The 20,488-nt window shown below is 34.9% G+C and overlaps 1 protein-coding gene across 1 annotated transcript in view; it reads right to left on the reverse strand.

The window, feature by feature from the left end:
• TRDN (triadin) overlaps positions 1–20,488 on the reverse strand; it is a 395,011-nt gene that overhangs the window by 331,714 nt on the left and 42,809 nt on the right. Inside the window, exon 2 of the mRNA XM_043592239.1 lies at positions 14,801–15,010. Coding sequence (XP_043448174.1) covers positions 14,801–15,010 — 210 coding nt within the window. The remainder of the gene's footprint in view (positions 1–14,800; positions 15,011–20,488) is intronic.

The raw sequence follows: 20,488 nt of genomic DNA on the forward strand, positions 1-20,488 counted from the left end.
AAACATTTTGGATTTGAGGTTTGGCATCATTTATAACAGTCAATAATTTCCTAAGGATATAAGGTTGAAATACTGATTTAATTTAGTTTATTTTTAACCAGAGCACATTTGAAAAGTACTCACAGTGAACTTAAGAGCCCTCTGAGTCTTCAGGCCCTGGAGTTTCCAGCATGGACAACACTAAGTACAGATACTTAAGAAGTAACAAACAACAATATATGCTTTTATATCCACTATTAAGGTTGGTGTCTTCATCAAAGCGATGTTTACTCGAGATATCATACTTTAAAGCATTTTAGGGTCAGTCTGAAGTAACTTTCAAACAATTTCTCATGGGTTGGACCATTTACCTTGAACAAACATGGTTGAACTCAATGATGTCAGGATTCCCATCTTTAATTTTTATCATCTCAATGGAGGGGATTTCAATCTCCTATACTTATTTATATGCCTTGTTTATCCCATAAGTTTATTGTTTTCTTATTCTGTATTTCATTTCCAATTGAAAGTAAAGCCAATATGAGGAAAATAAGAAAGGAAGGACATCCAAGGAAGTCAAGAATTCAAGAAGTGTTTGACACAGTGCCTTTATTCCTCCATAGTGAATCTCTGAGGTGTATTTATATCCTGCCAATGGAAGTTTGCAAAAGGCACACTAACTGGAATTCCAAATCTTCCCATTATTTTCTCTTGAAAAATTCCTGGAGGACAGCTATATTTTTGTAAGATTGCTTCAGTTCCAGAAACAACACTTGTTATTTTGGTATCCGAGAAGCAAATTTATTGTAAACGGAATAGTGATAATTTGTAGTCCTAAAATAGTTTTTTTTTAAATAGCTTTTTTCAAACAAGAAATATTTTGAGAGAGGCTCATTTCTTAATATCTTCTTTTTAAATCCACATATAGTAGTGGATTTCCCCTAAAGGGCTAATTGTAGTAAACCCGGCTAAATAATAGAGGTTTGGGAGAAGCAAAGGCAAAAATAATAATAATAATATGGAGATGTGGAGGCCAATGAAAATTAAATTCAGCTGCAATGGAATAAACTCTGCATTGGATAGCTTGTATATAATAATATCATTTCAAGGATCCTTGTATGGACAAAAATGTGGAATTCAAGCTATATCGCAAAATTTCTTTGAAATAGAATATGGAGGTTACAATAATTTTTGTATTTATTTAATTAACACTTTGTGATTTAGCAAGAAATGTAAATATTAGGACAGCCCATTAAGACTGGATAATTAAGTTATCAAGTACAAGATATTTCTATAGAGCATCTCTCAGATATGTCCATAAAGAAAAGAATATGAAGGGGATCCTGGGTGGCCCAGTCGGTTGAGCGCCCGACTGCAGCACAGGTCATGATCTTATAGTTCGTGGGTCCGAGTCTCGCATCAGGCTCTGTGTCCACAGCTCAGAGCCTGGAGCCTGCTTCAGATTATGTGTCTCCCTTTCTGTCCCTTCCCTCTCTCTCTCAAAAAATAAATAAACATTAAAAAAGGGTTTTTTTTTTAAAAAGAACATGATGAAAGTTCATTTTGCTCTAGTTAAACGTGTGTTTTCACAAATGGGTGATAACCTTGATAATGCCAGACTCAATAATATAGATTTTAAAATTAGGATGTTTAAAAAGTTGTATAATCACCTTCCTTGAATTACATAAATGATGCAACTTCAGAACTAAGTTTCTCTGAGTAATTTTCTTCAAACTAGATTTTTAATGTAGAGACAATATACAGAGGTTGAAATTCCTTTGAACTTGTTATCCTTATCATCGATGAACACTTCTCAAAAATGATGAAATGAAAAATTGGAATCATGAAATTCCCTTGGTACTTCTAATACTAACCTCGCTAGGAGAGGTCTTTACTTATGCAGATGGAGTTGGGATCTGAAGGCAGAAGAGTCACTTGGGATGAAAATATGGACATAAAGTAGAGGGAGTAAGGAAATTCGCAGCCTACAAAGGATGGGATAAAATTCATGAGAACAAAGTAGAAATTGCATCAGTCCTATGACCTCCAAACCTCCCTCTCCAAAGAGAAGAAGCTGTTGCCCTCATCATGCTAAATATGTACCTAGGCGAGGAGTGGACGAAGCTGAAGCAGGATCTGTCAGGAGCTGGAGTTGTTATAGGAGCAGCTGTTGTCCCATGCCAACAAGGTGAGCGCCAAGGTATCAGAACAACATGCATACTTATATTTTAAAGAAAGACATCTAAAATTTTAAATAGGGGAAGAATAATTTAAAAGATTTGCAATTTTCATTCTGGCCTCAGAATGAAAAGGAGAAAAAAGGCAAGATTATAGGCAAAAAGAAAATACATGGCTAGTGCAATGATCTTGGGGAAACTAAGACAGGGGTTCTTGAGATAAGGCACAGAGTAGAGAACAGAACCAAGAGATTTTTAAAAATTACATGAGTTATTTTTGATAATTGAGTGTTTATGGATGGTGGGAAAAGGGGAAATCTCACAAGGAGTGCCATGTTTCTGACTTAAAAATTTGGAAAATGAACTGGATTTAGAATCTAAGAGGCAAGCCTGGAAAGATATATAAACTAGCTCAGTTAGGAATCTTGGGTTTGCTGATCCAACTGAATATCCTTATGCATTAGAAAAATTGGAGAGAGAATGAGGTTAAGAATGGGGAAAATGAAAATGTTTATAAGATTAATTTTTCTTTCAAAATAAAAATAGTTTTACTGACTCCCATGGTGGAGTCATTTAAGTCATTGTCTTAAAACTCATCTTACATGCTTTGATTATTTAGAATTGTGTCACTGCTTTTTTCCCTCTAAATCTTACTATTTAGTCATTTTAGAAGATTGATCCTATTTTTAGCTTGAGAACCACATATTAAAGATAAGTAGGCTAAACATGATGACAGTTTGCTTATCACTTTTTGGGTAATGCAAAGTCATTAAAACCGAAGCAATGGAACAAGGTGATATTGTCCAACGGGGACAAGAAGCCAATGATGATGAAGAAGAGAGTTACAAATGCCATAAGATAAGGTTTTAACAAGAAAATGGCTGCCAACAGTTCTAAGGCTGAAAGTTTAACCAAGATGAAGATGTTTAGTGTGCAATTTGTTCATGCTTAAGATGAGTTTGTTTATTTTAATAAACTTAATGTATTCATTAAGAAGTCACGTATGTATTTAAGACATTTCAGCACAGTGTTAGAATAGTGTCAGAACATTTCTTAATAGAGGGGTTTGGCTAAAGAGACAGAAACAAAAAGGGTTGTATCTAAATAGGCATATTGAAAGTGAGGGAAATTTGTTTTCCCAAGTTGGAAAACCCATAAACACCCATGGAAAAGGAGGGAATAGAGGGGGAGGTTTTGAAGATACAGGAAGGAGATGGCATTTGCATCTAGCAACACTTAGATGTACCAACATTGAAAATACATCCTCATGAAGCTCTTCCCTCTCCTGCACACCCAAGCACACACGTTACCTTAAAAGTAATGAGCCCTTTTTAAAAGCCAAATCTTGGGGCGCCTGAGTGGCTCAGTCGGTTAAGCATCCGACTTCGGCTTAGGTCATGATCTCATGGTCCGTGAGTTCGAGCCCTGCGTCGGGCTCTGTGCTGACAGCTCAGAGCCTAGAGCCTGCTTCGGATTCTGTATCTTCCTCTCTCTCTGACCCTCCCCCATTCATGCTCTGTCTCTCTCTGTCTCAAAAATAAATAAACATTAAAACAATTTTTTAATAAAAAAATAAAAGCCAAATCTTTTTGCAGCAATAATTTGTACTTCCCTATTGAATTAATTAAAAAAGGAGGACATTAGACTGAAGTGGTTCTAATGTTTTAGCAGCCAACCAAAACCTAAGCCTATAAATGCCCCAAAGTTAAGAAATAAAAATGAACAACCAATAACAGCCAACTAGCCTTTCCCAAATAAGGCAAATGCTTAGCTGTAGCCAATCAAATAATTTCCTTGTTTTGCTTCCATCTCCTCTCTAGAAAAGTCTTTCCCCTAACTCCTGTACGTGCAGCTCTTATAACCACTTTTTGTGTGGTGCTGCCTCATTCAAACTGATTTTTTTCTCATTCTTAAAATTTTGAATGTACCTCAGTTTATCTTTCAAGATCCCAGATAAATATATTTTCCCAAACCATTGTCATTTTCTCTCTCTATTCTTCTTTTCTCTTCCTCTCTGTCTCATAATGGTTTCCCTTTCTTCCTCTCTCCTCTCCCTAGGATCTCTGGATACTACCCATAGATTACAATGATCAGGACTTCTCTTGTTTAGTGGGAATCATGTAAAAAATAAAATAAAATAATAAAGGGCAGACACAAAGCTTTCGAAGTACATAAGATTCTAAAAGATAAAACTCATGTGATTCACAATTTTGAAAAAATAAAATACTTGCAGATGTTGGATAGTTAGATGCTTTTAAACCAAAGAAAAACTAGGATCCTGATTTAAAAGCACTTTTGGTGAGCTAATTGTTTTATTGACTGCACAAGGAAATGACTGTCACTTTTCTAATCTACATTTGAATAGTCATAGTGTAGTTCCAATCCTTGCCATTCAACGTCTGAGGCATGGGCATTTTCCTTCTGCTTTTTAACATTTTCTCAATTCAAAATTTCCCGTACTCATCTTTACTATTAACTGACTTCAGTATTTTAGAAACCTGCACTTGTATGCAACCCTAATGAAATTATAGACAAGCAACTTTAGTTGAAATTACATGGCTATTTCAATATTTAATAGTTTCATAGAAATTTTTCCAAGTTATTTTTTGCTATTCTTCAACTGTAACTTTTTGATGCAAAAGGAAAATTAGTGAATGCAAATAGATGTACATTTCACCTCTCTTTTCCAATATGACCCCAATCAACCAATTTTTTGCTGGCAAAATTGTGTTGCAAATGTTGAAGCCTGGAATATTTCCAGCCTACTAGAGATAGACCCATGTCAAATAAAGGACATTTTATATTCTGAAACAAAATTGCAAGCAACTTCTGGCTTCATTTGCCCATGTCAAGTATGTAAATAAAATAAAAGAATCTTATTATACTTTTATTAATGAGCATGGTGTGGATATTATTATATTAATTGAAATACTAATTTGCTTTCTTCATTTAAAAAATCATATCTTAAATATCAACACAGTTCTAATACTACAATATTAATAAATAATGGAAAAGCAAGTTTTCTGCAGATTTACAGATTTCCAAAGATTTGTTTCCAAGCTAACATTCAGTGGCATTAATTTGCTGGTAGCATAAGAATAGTTGAAATGTCACAGTACTCCAATTGGATGACTTACTTGGATCATTATATTACAAACTTAACAGACCAGTGGAGAAGAGAGTTATTAGATTTGGGATTAATACAGCAATTAGCATATCTGGAATAATTACTTCATAAACATGCGTTTGGTCAGTCAAGGTTTAGTTTTGGAAACTCTCAGCTGTATTATGTAGTCTCTTTAGCTATTCTATTGCTCAGTGTTAGCTGAGTAAATAATTTTGAAGTTCTTTTTACCACATTAAAATGTAGTATGTAGTGCCATGAATTATGTGCTTACTATGTCATATAAGAGTAACAAACCATTTCAGAATGACTAGAACATTTACTCAATGTTAAAATAAAATAGAGTGCTTAAATCATCAGATTTCTTTAGTGTAATTGCTGGAATCTATGTATATTCACATGATATTTAAAAATTGGAAATCAAGTAGTCAATTCGTCTTTTTGAAATACGCCTATTCATCTTTTTGAAACATTGAGATATGCTTAAGGTCATGAAGAATAAATTAAAATGATACTAACTACAATTTACCTAACTATGTGTGCCAGTCAAAATTCCAAGTGTTTTGTATGTATTAACTTATTCAGTGTTCACAGAACCATATGAATCGGTACTATTATTACCTATGGAGAATGAAACAGGCACAGAGAAGTAAATTTCCCAAGATTGCACAGCTACTGATTGGTAGAGTCAGGATTCGAATCCAAAATTCTAGCCCGCAGAGCCTGCATTCAGCTACTGTGGTTCTGGTCTTGAAGTCCATGTGTTCTTTTGTTATTATTGTTTTGTTCCTTTGTTTATTTTTTTCTGTTTTTAAGTTTCTTTGCTTGGCAGATATGCTTAGCAAATAACTTGTGTTTAGATCACACAAATTTTACTGAACAATATGTGTCAGTCAGTAGACAGGGCAACAGTACTATTAAGATGAATAAGACAATCCTTGCCTTTTAGATGCTTAAAGTCCAATCAAGGAAATAGAGGTTTACAAAATATTTTATTGCGAATACTAATATTATCAAAATCGTCATAAACTAATATTTCATGAAGAAATACTATGCTCATTACTCAGCATTCAGAGTATAAAAAATGCTACTACCTTTTCCATTATTTATTTACTTATTTATTCATTCATTCTTTCACCTCAACATTAATTCAAATATTTATTGCGTTCATACTTTGTGCACTTCTAAGCACTTGAAAAATTAAATGAAATAAAGCCATTTCTTTACAAACCTAACAGCTCAATGGAGAAGAGAGATTTTAAGTAAATAATCACACCCAATTAAATATATAATATGTAAATTGCAAATATACACTATGAGTGAAGAGTAAATAATATAATGAGGAATTATGATAAAGTCACTTGATTTACATTGAAAGTTCAGGAAAGGTTTTTCTAAGAAAGTGAATTTAATCAGAGCACTGAAAGATGCATAATAGTGAATTCATCAAAAAGGTGAATAGTAACAGATGGTATGATTCGTAATTATATCCATCTATATGGGTAAATTTATAATAAATCTAACATAAAGCCTCGTTTGGTAAGGTTCAAATGAGTGGTATAGAGCACTGGTATCAAACTTTTAGATTTTTTTTTACCTTGAAATTCACCACCAGCGAAAACCTGGAACCCAACATTAAATTGCCAACCTTTTATTTTATAGAAGAATGCCATTTAAAAACAGTGACAGAAATAATGTCTGTCATTATCATCATTTCGAAAGAGAATTTTAAGTCCAAAAATGTAGGAACAATGAAATTAAGGACCCTTCTTTAAAACAAATAAATTTTGCTTTATCTTTTCCCTCATTTCATGAAAAATCAACACACTTTGATTAGGATCTGGAAAACATTGGACTATGGAAATTTCTTCTTCCTTGAGGTATTTATAAGCAGACTGGATGTGGGTAATGAGATGTGTCCGTTTAGATGTAGTGACCAAGAGGACCAAACGGGCCTGGGACATTGAACAGAAAAGTGGTAATCAAAATAAGACTTGAATCAGAATCAGAAGCTCACAAAATGCCAACTATACTTGAAAAGTCAGTGCACATGAGAACTGATAAGTCTAAAATGTTGCATTTAATTTCTCAGTTTTTCAAGCCTCCTAAAATGTGAGAACATATTCATATACAGACAGTCACACAGACATCTCTATACGCACACACATAAATATACATATATACATAACTATTAAATGTTAAATTTATACATTCTGATTGGCTATGGGTCTTCCCTGAATCATTTTACTCCTCTAAACTCACAGCCTGACAAACAGTGCACCTGCTTAACTGGGCTAAGTGCCAGGAAAAAAAAAATCAGGGAAATTAATTTCCAAGAGCAGTAGATAAATGGCACACCTCATTAGAAAATCTATTTAAAAGGCACATCAGGAGATGTCTGCAAGACTTTCATAAGAAATTGATGCTTCCTACCATCATGTCCTTGCTGGCTTTCTTCTCAGATTACTGATCTTACTTCCCAGTAATAAGATTCAAATTCAAGTTATGCTTAATGAGTGCCTTGTATGTGCCAGGCACGTATGTTTTACATGGATTATTTTATCTAATTTTTACAAAATTGTTTTGAAATAAGTATGTGGAATGCATGCAAAAATTACCAAATGCGCTTCTTTGAGACCTCTGGGTATAGCCATAGAATGATTTTTCCCTCTTATGGATGAGGATGCTAATAAATTATAACCCTTGTTCTTAGGCAAGAAAAGCCACAAGTTACTACAATTTATTCCTGTACCTTCTGACCTAGAGGGAAATCATTATTATCCAAGAGTGCCTAAGTTTGCAATAATCTCTTTAGAAATCCTATTTTTTGCATTTATTGTTTAGAGAGAAAATTGTTCCCTTTATAAATAACACAAACAAGTTTGTAAGGAATTTCAACCAAAGCCCACAAATTTTGATCCTGAAAGAGTTACCAAGTCATCAGGGCACTCCTCTGTTTTCTGGAAGAACTTGCTGGCTGTGTCTGCAGAAGCTTGGGGGCAAGGCATCCAGCAGCCTTTGTGACCCTCTAGACTCAATTAATAAGAAAGTGACGTTGCCCTGCACTAACCAACCCTTCCCAGACCCCCATCTTTGTTTTTCTGAAGACTTTCATCTTCCGGAAGAAAAGTAGAGGCAAGATGAATAATATCTGGCTGATCAGACATCTTGGTTTGTGTCTGTTGCCCTGAGACAAATATTAACAGCTCTCCATTTCACTCTCACAAGTGTCCTGTTTTGGATGATAAATTATACAGTCATCCTATGTGGTGGCTTTGTATGCTCTTAAATCACTAAATTGGAATGACATTTCCCAGAATTCCCTTACGTGTAAGGTCCAAGTAACAGTTGGGCACAAGAGAAATTTGCATGAGCTTTAGAAGGCAAAAAAGAAGTAATAGCCATTGCTTATTTTCTGAAGGTTGGTGTAGGGCAGGTGCTGTTGCAGCTCAAGCACATTATCACCGATATGCTGGCTGACCTTGACATGTGGCAGCAGCCGGCAGCATGCTCTCAGTTCCCCCTGGACCGCCTCCTCCAGCATCTCCAAATCTTGGCCAGGCGCTTGTGCAGTTCCGTAGTGGAAGGCACCAATTTATCTTGCAGCTCACCCACATCATCGTAATTTGAGGTGGTCAAAGTCAAATGAGGGCTCTAGTTTGTCCTTGTCAGTGCCAGTTTGTCCTCAGTCTCCCCTATGCTATTTCCATCTGCCCTTTCCAATGACAGGGTTCAGGACATGCTACCCCAAATATGGCACCTTGGCATATTAAATATTTTCAGCTGAAAGAATTTGAGAAATGACATTGTGCAAAAAGGACTTGCTGATATTCCTCTGAAGCAGGCCATAAAACTCTCATGAGAAAGGTGTCCTCCCTAAACCCAGAGGAAGGGAATATCCTTATTTCCAAGATGCCCAGAGTGATGTGAATGAACAGCCCTTGCTGTTTCCCTCAATTTACGACACTTAGCTCCTACTCTTTTTATCCTGTCACATTTTTCCACCGCTTTCCACTTTTCATCAAACCTAGCATAAAAATGCTCAGGCTTAACTACTTCTTAAGGTCTTCCTTTCTTTATGAAGGCTCTTGTGTCTCATAAAACTTACATTAAACAAGATATTTTTCCTTTGCTATACCAACTTCCACTCTACTGACTCATGACCTAGTGCCTGATACATTGCAATAGCCTTACCTAGACGGCTGATCAGCTCCCATGAATGCATGAGCTTTACACTAAACCTTCTGTTCTGTGTCACTCATAGTGATTCTACTCTGATCAAAACCTGTGACAGATACATCATATTATTTTTGGATAGTATTAGGACTTTATATTTAGGAAGAAATGAAGGGTAGGTGAAATATCCTTTCTAGTATCTGGTTTTTTGTTTTCTTTTTTGATGTCCTACAATTTATCTCATTTGATAAGAGCAAGCAAAGTCACACATTTTGCAGACCACAGAGAAAAGTGCTATTTCCATTGACAGACAAGGAAACATAAGTTCCTAGTCATGTTAGCTTATAGGTCACAGAGTTGTAGAGTGAACTCAAGTCTTCCGAAAGAGGCACATAAAAGTCAGTTCCACATATCCCTCACCAGTACGTTATTTGGGTATATCAAACCAAATTCAGAAAATAAGGAATTTCAAAGATTGGCCTAAAGGAGAATCATTCTTCTCAATGCAGTATAGTATTTGCTTATGAAAATAGATTTTCATTTCTCTAAGAACAATTTTTAATGCCTTAAAAGCATTTACTTACTTTTCTAAAATGCCAGAGAGTAATTCAGAGCCCAGAGACAGTTATCCTGTCTGCCCTTCAGTTATTTCCAATATGCTTTCTTTTATCACCAGCCTTGTTTTTTAAACGTTAATGATACAAATTTCAAAAACATTATCTATTACAAAAGACTCATCATCATAATATTAATCCTTAGTAAATGTTTGAAATGTATCAATTAAAAATAGCATTGCAACATAGGAATACCATTTACATTTGACATTCTTATTAAAGAAAACAATTTTTTTCTGTGAATAATCTACATTAAAAAGGCTAGAATTCACTAAATGGAGAAAAGAAATAAAAATTTTAATATGAGTGCATATATCTCATGCAACTAATGGTCACTATGAGTTACAAGTTTTATGCTGTAATTATACAGACTTTGAACTTATATTATTTTGGTTTCAGAAAATGCACATTCAAATTTTAATTAGCAAAAAGTATTTGAACTTTTTATCTGAAGAATGTATATATTTTTTCTTTAGAATTTTAACTCTGTGATTATTTATTTTTCATTTCAAATTCATTAGAGACTATTTATCTTCCTAGATATGGTCTTGTGATGACAGTCATCCCAATACATCATCTTTCTCTTTGCACCTGTGGTAATTACAATAACATTTTGTCAGCTAGAGTATTGGATGGCATTTCCTTATATCTAAGCATTTATCTAAAGATGTATAGCCTGGCAATATAATTTTTCTGAGAGTGGGTATGGGGTAACCAGCCTTCAAATTGGCCCCCAATGATCGTTGCCTGCTGGTATTCATACCATTTTGTAGTTAGTCTCTTAGGACAATACATAGGGCTGACGTGTGTAACCAAAAGGACTTTGCAGAAATGACGGTATGTGATTTTCTTTTCTTTTTTTTTTAACGTTTATTTATTTTTGAGACAGAGAGAGACAGAGCATGAACAGGGGAGGGGCAGAGAGAGAGGGAGACACAGAAGCTGAAATAGGCTCCAGGCTCTGGGCTGTCAGCACAGAGCCCGACGTGGGGCTCAAACCCACGGACCGTGAGATCATGACCTGAGCTGAAGTCGGACGCTTAACCAACTGAGCCACCCAGGCACCCCTGTGATTTTCAAGTCTAGGTCATAAGAGGCTTTGTGGCTTCTGCCATGCTCTCTCTTGGATCTGAGGGAAGTCAGTTGCCACGATGTGAAGACACATCAGCATTAACCTGACAGCAAAATGAGTGTGACAACTTGCCAGTGGTTCCACTATCCAAGAAAATCTTTAGATGTCTGCAGCCCCAGTCAATGTCTTTATTGAAACTCAAAATATACCCTAAGCCAACAACCACCCAGCTAAGCCATTCGCAAACTCCTGGCCTGCAGAAACTGATTGAGATAATAAATGTTTATTATTGTTTTGAACCACTTATTGTTTTTAAGTTTATTTATTTATTTTTGAGAAAGAGAGAGAGAGAGCAGAGGAGGTGCAGTGAGAGAGAGAGAGAGAGAGAGAGAGAGAGAGAGAGAGAGAATCCCAAGCAGGCTGCACACTGTCAGCCCAGAGCCCAACTCAGGGCTTGAATTCACAAACCAGGAGATCATTACCTGAGACTAAATCAAGAGTCAGATATTAACCAACTCAGATGCTTAACCAAATGAGCCACCCAGGCATCTCTAAACCACTTATTTTTGAGGTAATTTATTATATAGCATAGATGACCATTATAAAATATGACAAGTAACATTGCATCTTATAAACATATTTTATTATTTTTTCATTCTGATTTTATTAAATGTATTCACTAATTTTTAGAGTTGCTCAAAAACTGGATGAAATAAAAAATGTATGATGTATTTTTTTTCTTCATAATGTAAGAAATTGTTTCAAAATCAAAATGTCAACACTATGTATCCTTTAGGAAATGGATACCAGAAAATCTACTATATGACAGGTACTCACATACAGGGATGAATATGACAGTCCCTTCCTTGGATACGTTTATGTTTCTGAGTTAGATAGACAAGCAAAAATATATTTATAATACAGTGTGCTAACTGCTGTTAATACAGTTGCCCATAAGGTAGTAAGGGAATGAAAGCACAGTACAGTGATTTTTTCTTAGGAAATCTGAGACTGTTTCACCAAAAAAGGGAGTTAGCTCTTAAGCATGAATTCATCCTTCAAGAAAATGGAGGAATGGGTACCAACTAGTAATATTAATCAATACAGTGCTTGTGATAAAGCAGGTTTTGTTTTAAGCACTTCAAATATATTCACTTATATAATTCTCTTAACAACTTAATTACACAGGTACTATTATAGACCCCACTTTATAGATGAGGAAACTGAGGCAAAGAGAGGCTGAATGATTTTTCCAATATTACACAGCTAGGAAGTTATAAGACCTAGGGAAATCCAGCACCAGAATTGACATCTTTAACCACTTTACTACAATTTCTGCACTACTGGGGGTTGGGAGGCAGGAGAATGGAATGAACGGAAGCAGGGAAGAGTGAGAATATATGTGTCGTAGGAAAAGAATACAGGGAAGAACAATAGTAACTATGGCTGGAAAATAGATTGCATGACCTGAATTACAAGATGAAAATAAAGAGGTAGGCTAAGGACTTGAATTTCACGGCAAAGAGTTTATACTTGGGCAATAGGAAATACTTTGCCGAAGTTATGTTTTATGAAGATACCTTTGGTGCAATGTCAAAGGGAAGATACTGGGTGAGGGAGACAAGAAGAAATTGCATTTGTCCCCTCAACAGAGAATCAAGGTCGGAAATGCGATAATGGAGACCGTGGTAACCAAGAGAAGGGAGGGAGTTCATGAGACAGGAGAGTTAGTAGTCAGCATCCAGCATAGTGATTGATCGGGTATCCAGCAGATTTAAAAGATGACTTCAGACTTCTTTTTGTGGGGAATGGATAGATGGTTAGGTCACTAATAAATACAGGAAATGGGGGAGAGGAGGCCTCACATAGAAGATGTGCCTAATAAACACTCCTTGAAAGAAGAAATGAAGTAGCAGTAATACAGAGGCTATTTTTTTTCCCTGTGAGATGAAATGCCAGTAACATAGGCATTATCCATAACACCTAATTACAGTAATCCAAGGAAACTCTACCATAGATTGTGTGTCTTACACTTAAGTAATCTAATCTGAAAGTCTAATTATAGGTAGCTGCTCATTTTATAAAATAATTTAAGACAAATTCCTTGCAACAGTAATTTCTGTAGTGTACTTATTAAATTATTAACTTAACGAATATGAGATTTACATGGAATTCTTAAGATATATCTATTGGAACTGTATTTTATGACCATATTTGTTTCTAAAATGTAAGTGAATGATATTCTAGAAAAGGAAAGAATAGATGAAATATCACAGCTGATAGAGCCTCAAGGGAAATGAAATTACCTAGAGTGGTGTAACCAAGCTTTTCACTTAAAATTCTAGGTCATAATTTTATATTATAGGCATTTCAATTGTATATTCTTTTAAGAGCCTACATTATACAATATACCAAAATTATAGCTTATTTAAAGCAAAGGTTCACAGTTCTGAATTAATAGTGTTTTTCTTTGATTGACATCATAGGACTTATCTCTACCGATTAGATAATGCTCATTTTAGGGCAGCTATCAATGGTACTGCAGGAAAAGTCATCTCAAGCACACTGCCATGTAAATAAACCCAAATGATAGTTTTATGACTTTGCAATATTTATACTTACATTTCTTTTAACATAGCCATTGCCTGGCACATATAGTAGGTTCTTGATAAATAATTGCTGAATGAGTAAAATGCCATAGCAAGAAGTAGGGGAATCCCTGACTATACAGAATGCAATTTACAGTATTTATAGTTTCTGGTTCCTACTGATTTCTATTCCCGCTGGAGAAAGAAAATGGAAAGTGGGGGTTGGGGGGTGAATGGTGCAAATATGAAAGAGCACATTAAGAGCTTAATGAAATGTTTTTGCTTGTGGTCAAAAGTGATATGCATGAATTCATTCATCTACTTATTTAAAATTTATTGTATACCCGACTGAGTCCCTCCCTCAAGGAACTCACAGTCAATAGAGCATGTCAGATGTGGAAATAGACAAATATAATTTTTAAGTGTCAAAATACCTTGAACAAAGAGACAGAATGTATTCTAAAAGACTGAATAGACCATAATGAAAATCTGTCTTTCCTCACATGTGTTATTCCTGTTTTACTCCAAATCCATAAGAACACATGGGCACTCAAGATGTACTATCTCATTACAAGTAATTATGAGAAAATCCTTTTAACACTCTTTATTTTCAGGAACTCAAAATAGGATGTTTTGATGGGAGGAGCAAAGAAAATGTCTGGAAAGAAAGCTTGGAGCCAGATGGTAGAGGGACTTAAAAATGCTTCACACAATTTTCCACTTGTCCAAAAGTTTTTTCCTTGGTTTGGTACTGTTTTAAATTGATAAAGTCTCATTTCCCAAACCAAATCTCCACCAAACTTTTTAATCAGTTATCTTCATAGAACTGTAATGTTTGGCTTTCGGTCAGCATTACAAATATGGAAATATATTTCATTCGAAATCACTGAACAATAGACAAAGAAGGATCAAAGGAAATGGTGACAAAGAAACTAGAAGTAGTTGACATTCAAGCACATTTGAGAGGTGCTTTATTTCTCACACTAAGACATGATGAATAGAAACAAAGACAGTGGGAGAGAACATAGTTTCTATTCATCTGAAGCCCACATTTCATAACCCACACTTACCTGAAAAGTTTTTGTAATCCACTAGGTCAAACATAACGACAGCAACAGCTGACCATGTGATTATCAGAGCAATGACCAGAAGCCAGGCTGCTGGGGAGCTGAATGTTGTCACTATGTCTTCTGTGACTGTCCTCTTCAGAACTTTCCCAGGGGATTTGGGCACAGATCCATTTTTGCTGTCTATCACTGTGGTGGTAGTAGACGCATTTCCTAATCAAACATTCAGAAAGGAGAATTACAATTTAGAACTTTATGTCAAATGTTAATAACCAAAAACCCCCACAGATTATAGATGTATATTTAAGTTGCCTGTACCATTTTCTATATAGCAAAGAATACCTCTTTAATGGCAGGGACACATCTCCTGCCCACTACCCCAGTATTTACTCTCCACTCTGAAATCCACATGCCCTTGTGATTAGCACTCTTCCACTTCCTAAGCGCTGCAAATAATACCATCGGAGCCACAAACTTTGTCCTCACCTTTAATCATGTTTATTTCTCCCTTACCACCTTCTATATCCACTACCATCAAAGGCAATCCGTTTGTTTGTCAAGTTGTTTTTTAATACCCTTTTCCTTTATTCAAGTTCATATGTCAGTTCTGAATGTAAGCAAAAATATCTCCTCTGGGTGGTGGGGGGGAGCAAAGTTAATGATAAAGTAGCACAAATGGACAAAATCCTTTTTGGATATCCTGGCTTAATTGTATAAGTGGCTGTTCTATAGAGGCCATTCATTTTTATTTGTGAAGGGTCACAGAAGATTTAAGAGAAAATCTTGTTATATGCATTAACTTTTTTATTTCTGCTTTCAAAATCTACATGTTTATGGGAGAAAATTCAAAAAATATTTAAAAAATAGGAAAATAAATAGATAAATAATTATTTGTGATCTCACCACTCAGAGGCAACTGTTAACATATCGTGCTGTTTACACCTACTTTTCTATACACACATGTAAATATATAAATATGCTGTATTTGATTTGAAAAGTCATCATCACATCCTGTTTTCCACTAGGCAATATATAATAGGCATGTTCTCCTGCTGTATGTATTCCATAAAATATCACTTAAGTAGCTGCATGGCATGTCATTTTGTGGATATGCATAATTAAGTCAAAAAGTTTTCTACCTTGGGACATGGCAAAAGTTTTCTTAGCACACATTCATAATTTTTATGTTCAGAAAATTTCCTAAACCTAGAATTTCTGATACAAACAGTATTCTCACTTTTATATCTTTTGAGAATATACATATGTATTTGAAAATTTGTATGTTTGTTTTTGAAGTTTATTTATTAATTTTGAGAGAGATAGCATGAGTCAGGGAGGGGTAGAGGCAGAGGGAAAGAGAGAGAATCCCAAGCAGGCTCCACACTGACAGCACAGAGCCCAATGAGTGGCTCAAACCCATGAAGCCATGGGATCATGACCTGAACTGAAACCAAGAGTCAAATGCTTAACCGACTAAGCTACCCAGGCACCCCAGAAAATTAGTATATTTTTGAAAATGTACATACCAGCAGTCTCTGTTTTCTTATCTTTGACAATACTGGGTATTACCAGTGTTAAAACTATTTTCAGTCACGTAGGAGGAAAGTTCTGCTTCATTTGTAGTTCTTTGATTACTAGCAATAAGCTTTTTATATATTTATTTTCCCTTTATACTTTTTATCTTTTGAAATTTTTTGCTCACTTTTCCATAAACCTCCTTTGAGTGTTTTAAAGAACTGTATACACATTACATGTACACAATCATATGTATGCATATATTTTTACACGAGTATACATGTATATACAGATATCTTTGTGTATGCATGTATATGTATTTATACATATTATATATATATGTATATGTGCACATACAGATATCCATATGTGTGCATGTGTATGTATCTATACATACTTGTACATTTATACTCCTTGCAAGAGGGTATACATGTATGCATATATACAAACACATACATATGATAATAATACTTTATCTGATCTTAGGTTGCAGTTTGTTACCCTCAACTGTCCACCTCTTTCTTTTTGTGGTACAATATTTTTAAATGTTTATTTATTATTTTTAAGAGAGATAGTGTAAATAGGAGAGGGGTTGGAGAGAGGGAGAGAGAGAATCCCAAGCAGGTTCCATGCTGTCAGAGCAGAGCCTGACTCAGGGCTGGATTTCAGGAACCATAAGATCATCACCTGAAGCCAAAAATCAAGAGTTGGATGCTTGACCCACTGAGCCACTCAGGTGCCCCTGTGGCATTTTAATGTACAGAGTAAACACTGAAAAAATCTGTAACTGTTTCATGTCACTCCTGCAAAGTTGCTGCCTTTGTATGGCTAGAAAGCCCCCCCTCAATGGAGAGTAAGCATACCTGTTTACATTGACAACCTGCACTCATAGAAAGTTAACTCTAGGGGTATCTTGAAATCTGAAGCAACTATATCATATTACATTTAATAACAATTCAAAATCAACCAGAAAATTCAAGTGACTCTCAAATAGCATTTTCAATTCCAAATCATACAGATATGTAGTAAATAATTGAATACAAAAGAGAAAAAAAAATCTCTAACAATCCCAATGTTTTTGCCAAAATCACAGCTTAACACCGTATTTCATATATTTTAAATATGGGCCATAATATCTATCATAATTTAACAATTAAATATAAAAAAGGAAATGTTATTAATCATCTCCTAATATATACAATTAACTATTACCAATTTTAGTTTTTACCTCAAAATTGCATTCTCAAACTAAAAAAGCAAACTCCAAATTTGGATACTTCCTTGCCACTTTTCACAAAATAAATTTCATGTAACTGGTGTTACTTCTAGAATGTGCTAAATAATAGCTGGAAAGTTTTCAAATTTTAAAACTGAAGGGAATTCTTAGTACTCCTAGGTCTCCAAGTGGAATTAAAGTGCTCCCTTCAATCTTCCAACCTCTTTCTCTACCTTTCACAATCCTTCCTTTCAGTTAGGTCCAGATTTTTCATGGAAACAGTAAAGAAAAACAGCTTTGCCACAGGTTTCATAGACAATAGAGATTAGGATTAACTTCCTGGCTAGAATGTCCCTACTGTGCTGCCTTACCTCTGAGTTAGAAATATCTATATCTAAGGAATGAGGTTAGTAAGGCCCGATTTACAGGTTTATGATGGTGGAAAAATAACTCATATAAATTGCTTGGAAAATTTCCTGCTACATCGAATTATTCAATAAATGGCAGTACAATAACTACTAAACTATATCTTCATTATTATCAACATCACCATCGCCGTTACTTCTACTGCCACCTCCACTGCTGGTACAACCATTACCATCGTGGTAAGGAAAGACCAGAAGGGCAAGAGCAACCTTAGAAACTACAGTTGAGGCTGAAAAACTAAGTTTTCAATAAATGCAGGCATTTGTTTTCTTTAATAAGCATATACGTTAGGCTAGACCAAACCAAAATGGAATGCTATAATTGCTTCAATGACATTCTTTCCTTTTTTTAAGGTTTTTTAAAAATATTTATTTATTTTGAGAGAGAGAGCACAAGCGAGGGAAGGGCAGAGAGGGAGGGAGAGAGAATACCAAGTAGGCTCCACACTGTTAGTGCAGAGTCTAACACACCTTGAGATCATGACTTGAGCCAGAATCAAGAGTTGGATGGTTAACTTACTGAGCCACCAAGCTACCCCTTAAAGGTTTTATTTTTAAGTAACATTTCCACCCAATGTGAGGCTTCAACTCACAGCACGGAGAACAAGACTTGCACACTCTACTGAGCCAGCCAGGTGCCCCATGACTCCTTCCACAACTTTCTTGAATCAGCTAATTTACTTCTTGTGATACAGAAGTGGGACACAAACTGTAATTCATTCATATTAACAGAGAGTGTTTTGCCCCATTAACAAATTAAGAGAGAATTATATATAAAAAATAAAGTTATCTTGTTACAATACAAATGTTTGTAGCCTAATGGAACTCATTAACCAGAAAGACAAATTTTGAAACTTCTAACAGCTGTGTACATGGGGTGCTTAGAGTTTGAATCCAGTTCATATGACAATTTTTAGTTATTGGGGAAGAAATGAAAATAGTGCATTAAAATTAAATACTCTAGTTAATAAAGTGTTAAATTTTTCTTTACCAATAAATGGCAGTATCCTTCTCTTGATAAAAAATAAGTGCCATAAAATTCTATCACAGACTAGGGAAAAGAAAATCAAATACATCCAAGTGTATATATTAGTAGGTATTAATAATAACCAAACATAACTAATACAGTAATTTTTAGGTGACAATAGTAAATCTAACCCCTTATTTTTAAGAGATTAAAAAGTTGTTGAGGAGATCAGCGGTAAATGATTTAATTAAGATTTTGAAATGATTTTAAGTCGCAATTAACAACAGTGACAATGAATCTCCTTTCTTTCCTGAAAAACTGCGTGAATACATATCCCAAGGTCATGAACTCAATTTAGTTGAAATAATAGCAAGATGGAAACATATCTTTAAAAAACAGATTTCACAGACTGTACTTGAGATGGATCTCGAAGAAGGAAAAATTAGAACGAACTCATATCATATCCTTTCATTGATTTTTGTGCCAAATTCCCATCACTTCTAATGGCAGTTCTGAAAATGGATGAATGATAGGAGTGCTTCGAAATGCAATTTAAGATCCAAGTGGGGCTACAAGTGAGTCAAACCTTTGGAATAATGATTTGCGGGAGAGTAAGTGAATTACAAGTGCTTAGGAGAGGCCACCTGAAAGTTGATATGTTGCTAATCTCCAGTTTTTTAACCTTTGGAAGACATCCTACTACCACTATACAGAGAAAACCGGAAGAATTGCTTTTGCACTTCAGATTCACTTCAGTGAACTGAGGATTAGAGCGTATTTCTGTAGACAATATCATACACACCTGCCTGGTATCTTGAAGCTGAAAGAACAAATTTACCAGGATTTAATACAAATTAGTCGAATCATGATCATATTGTTAAAAGACAAAAAGTTTTTAAAGGGACAAGAATTTCTATACATTTTTTTCTTTTTTTTATCAGAAAAATGAGAAACTGTATAAATTCAGAAAGCAATGCAAGTTCAGTGTTCAAATGTGACTTTTAATATTTAAAATAACTGATATTATAATGAATCTCAAATTTTATTTCACCTTATAATCCTGCCAAACCATTAAAATACAACATTTTAAATGGATGAAAATGATAAAGCTAACACTAAATGACTTTGTACATTTTTTCTATTTGTTTTTGCCTTCACATTCTCAAAATTTCCACTTAAAAATTAATCAAGACTCAAAGATGATGAAAATACATTCCGAGTATCCAGCTCAGAAGGCAAACTATAAGCAATTTGAAAGAAATCTGAAGGTTATACTGCTTACGGAAAATTATGTGTTTCCTTTGTTATGGAAACACACTAAATTGTACCTTTCATTTTGCATTCAAATTTACTGCAGAAGCCACCCAGAGCCAAGAGGAATAAAATTGAGGGGAAATAAATTGCCTTCTCTGACAGCTGGTCAAGATAAATGCGAAGAACAGAGTGTGTAATCTGAGATTATTTAATGTTTGAGAAGTACTTTGAAGATGACAAGAGCTAGTTATTGATATGGTGGAAGAAATGAGAGGTAAATATTACTGAGAAATTTGACATGGGCATTGCTCCTG

The sequence above is a fragment of the Prionailurus bengalensis genome, chromosome B2 (assembly GCF_016509475.1).
Source record: "Prionailurus bengalensis isolate Pbe53 chromosome B2, Fcat_Pben_1.1_paternal_pri, whole genome shotgun sequence".
In the NCBI taxonomy this organism is placed as follows: domain Eukaryota; kingdom Metazoa; phylum Chordata; class Mammalia; order Carnivora; family Felidae; genus Prionailurus; species Prionailurus bengalensis.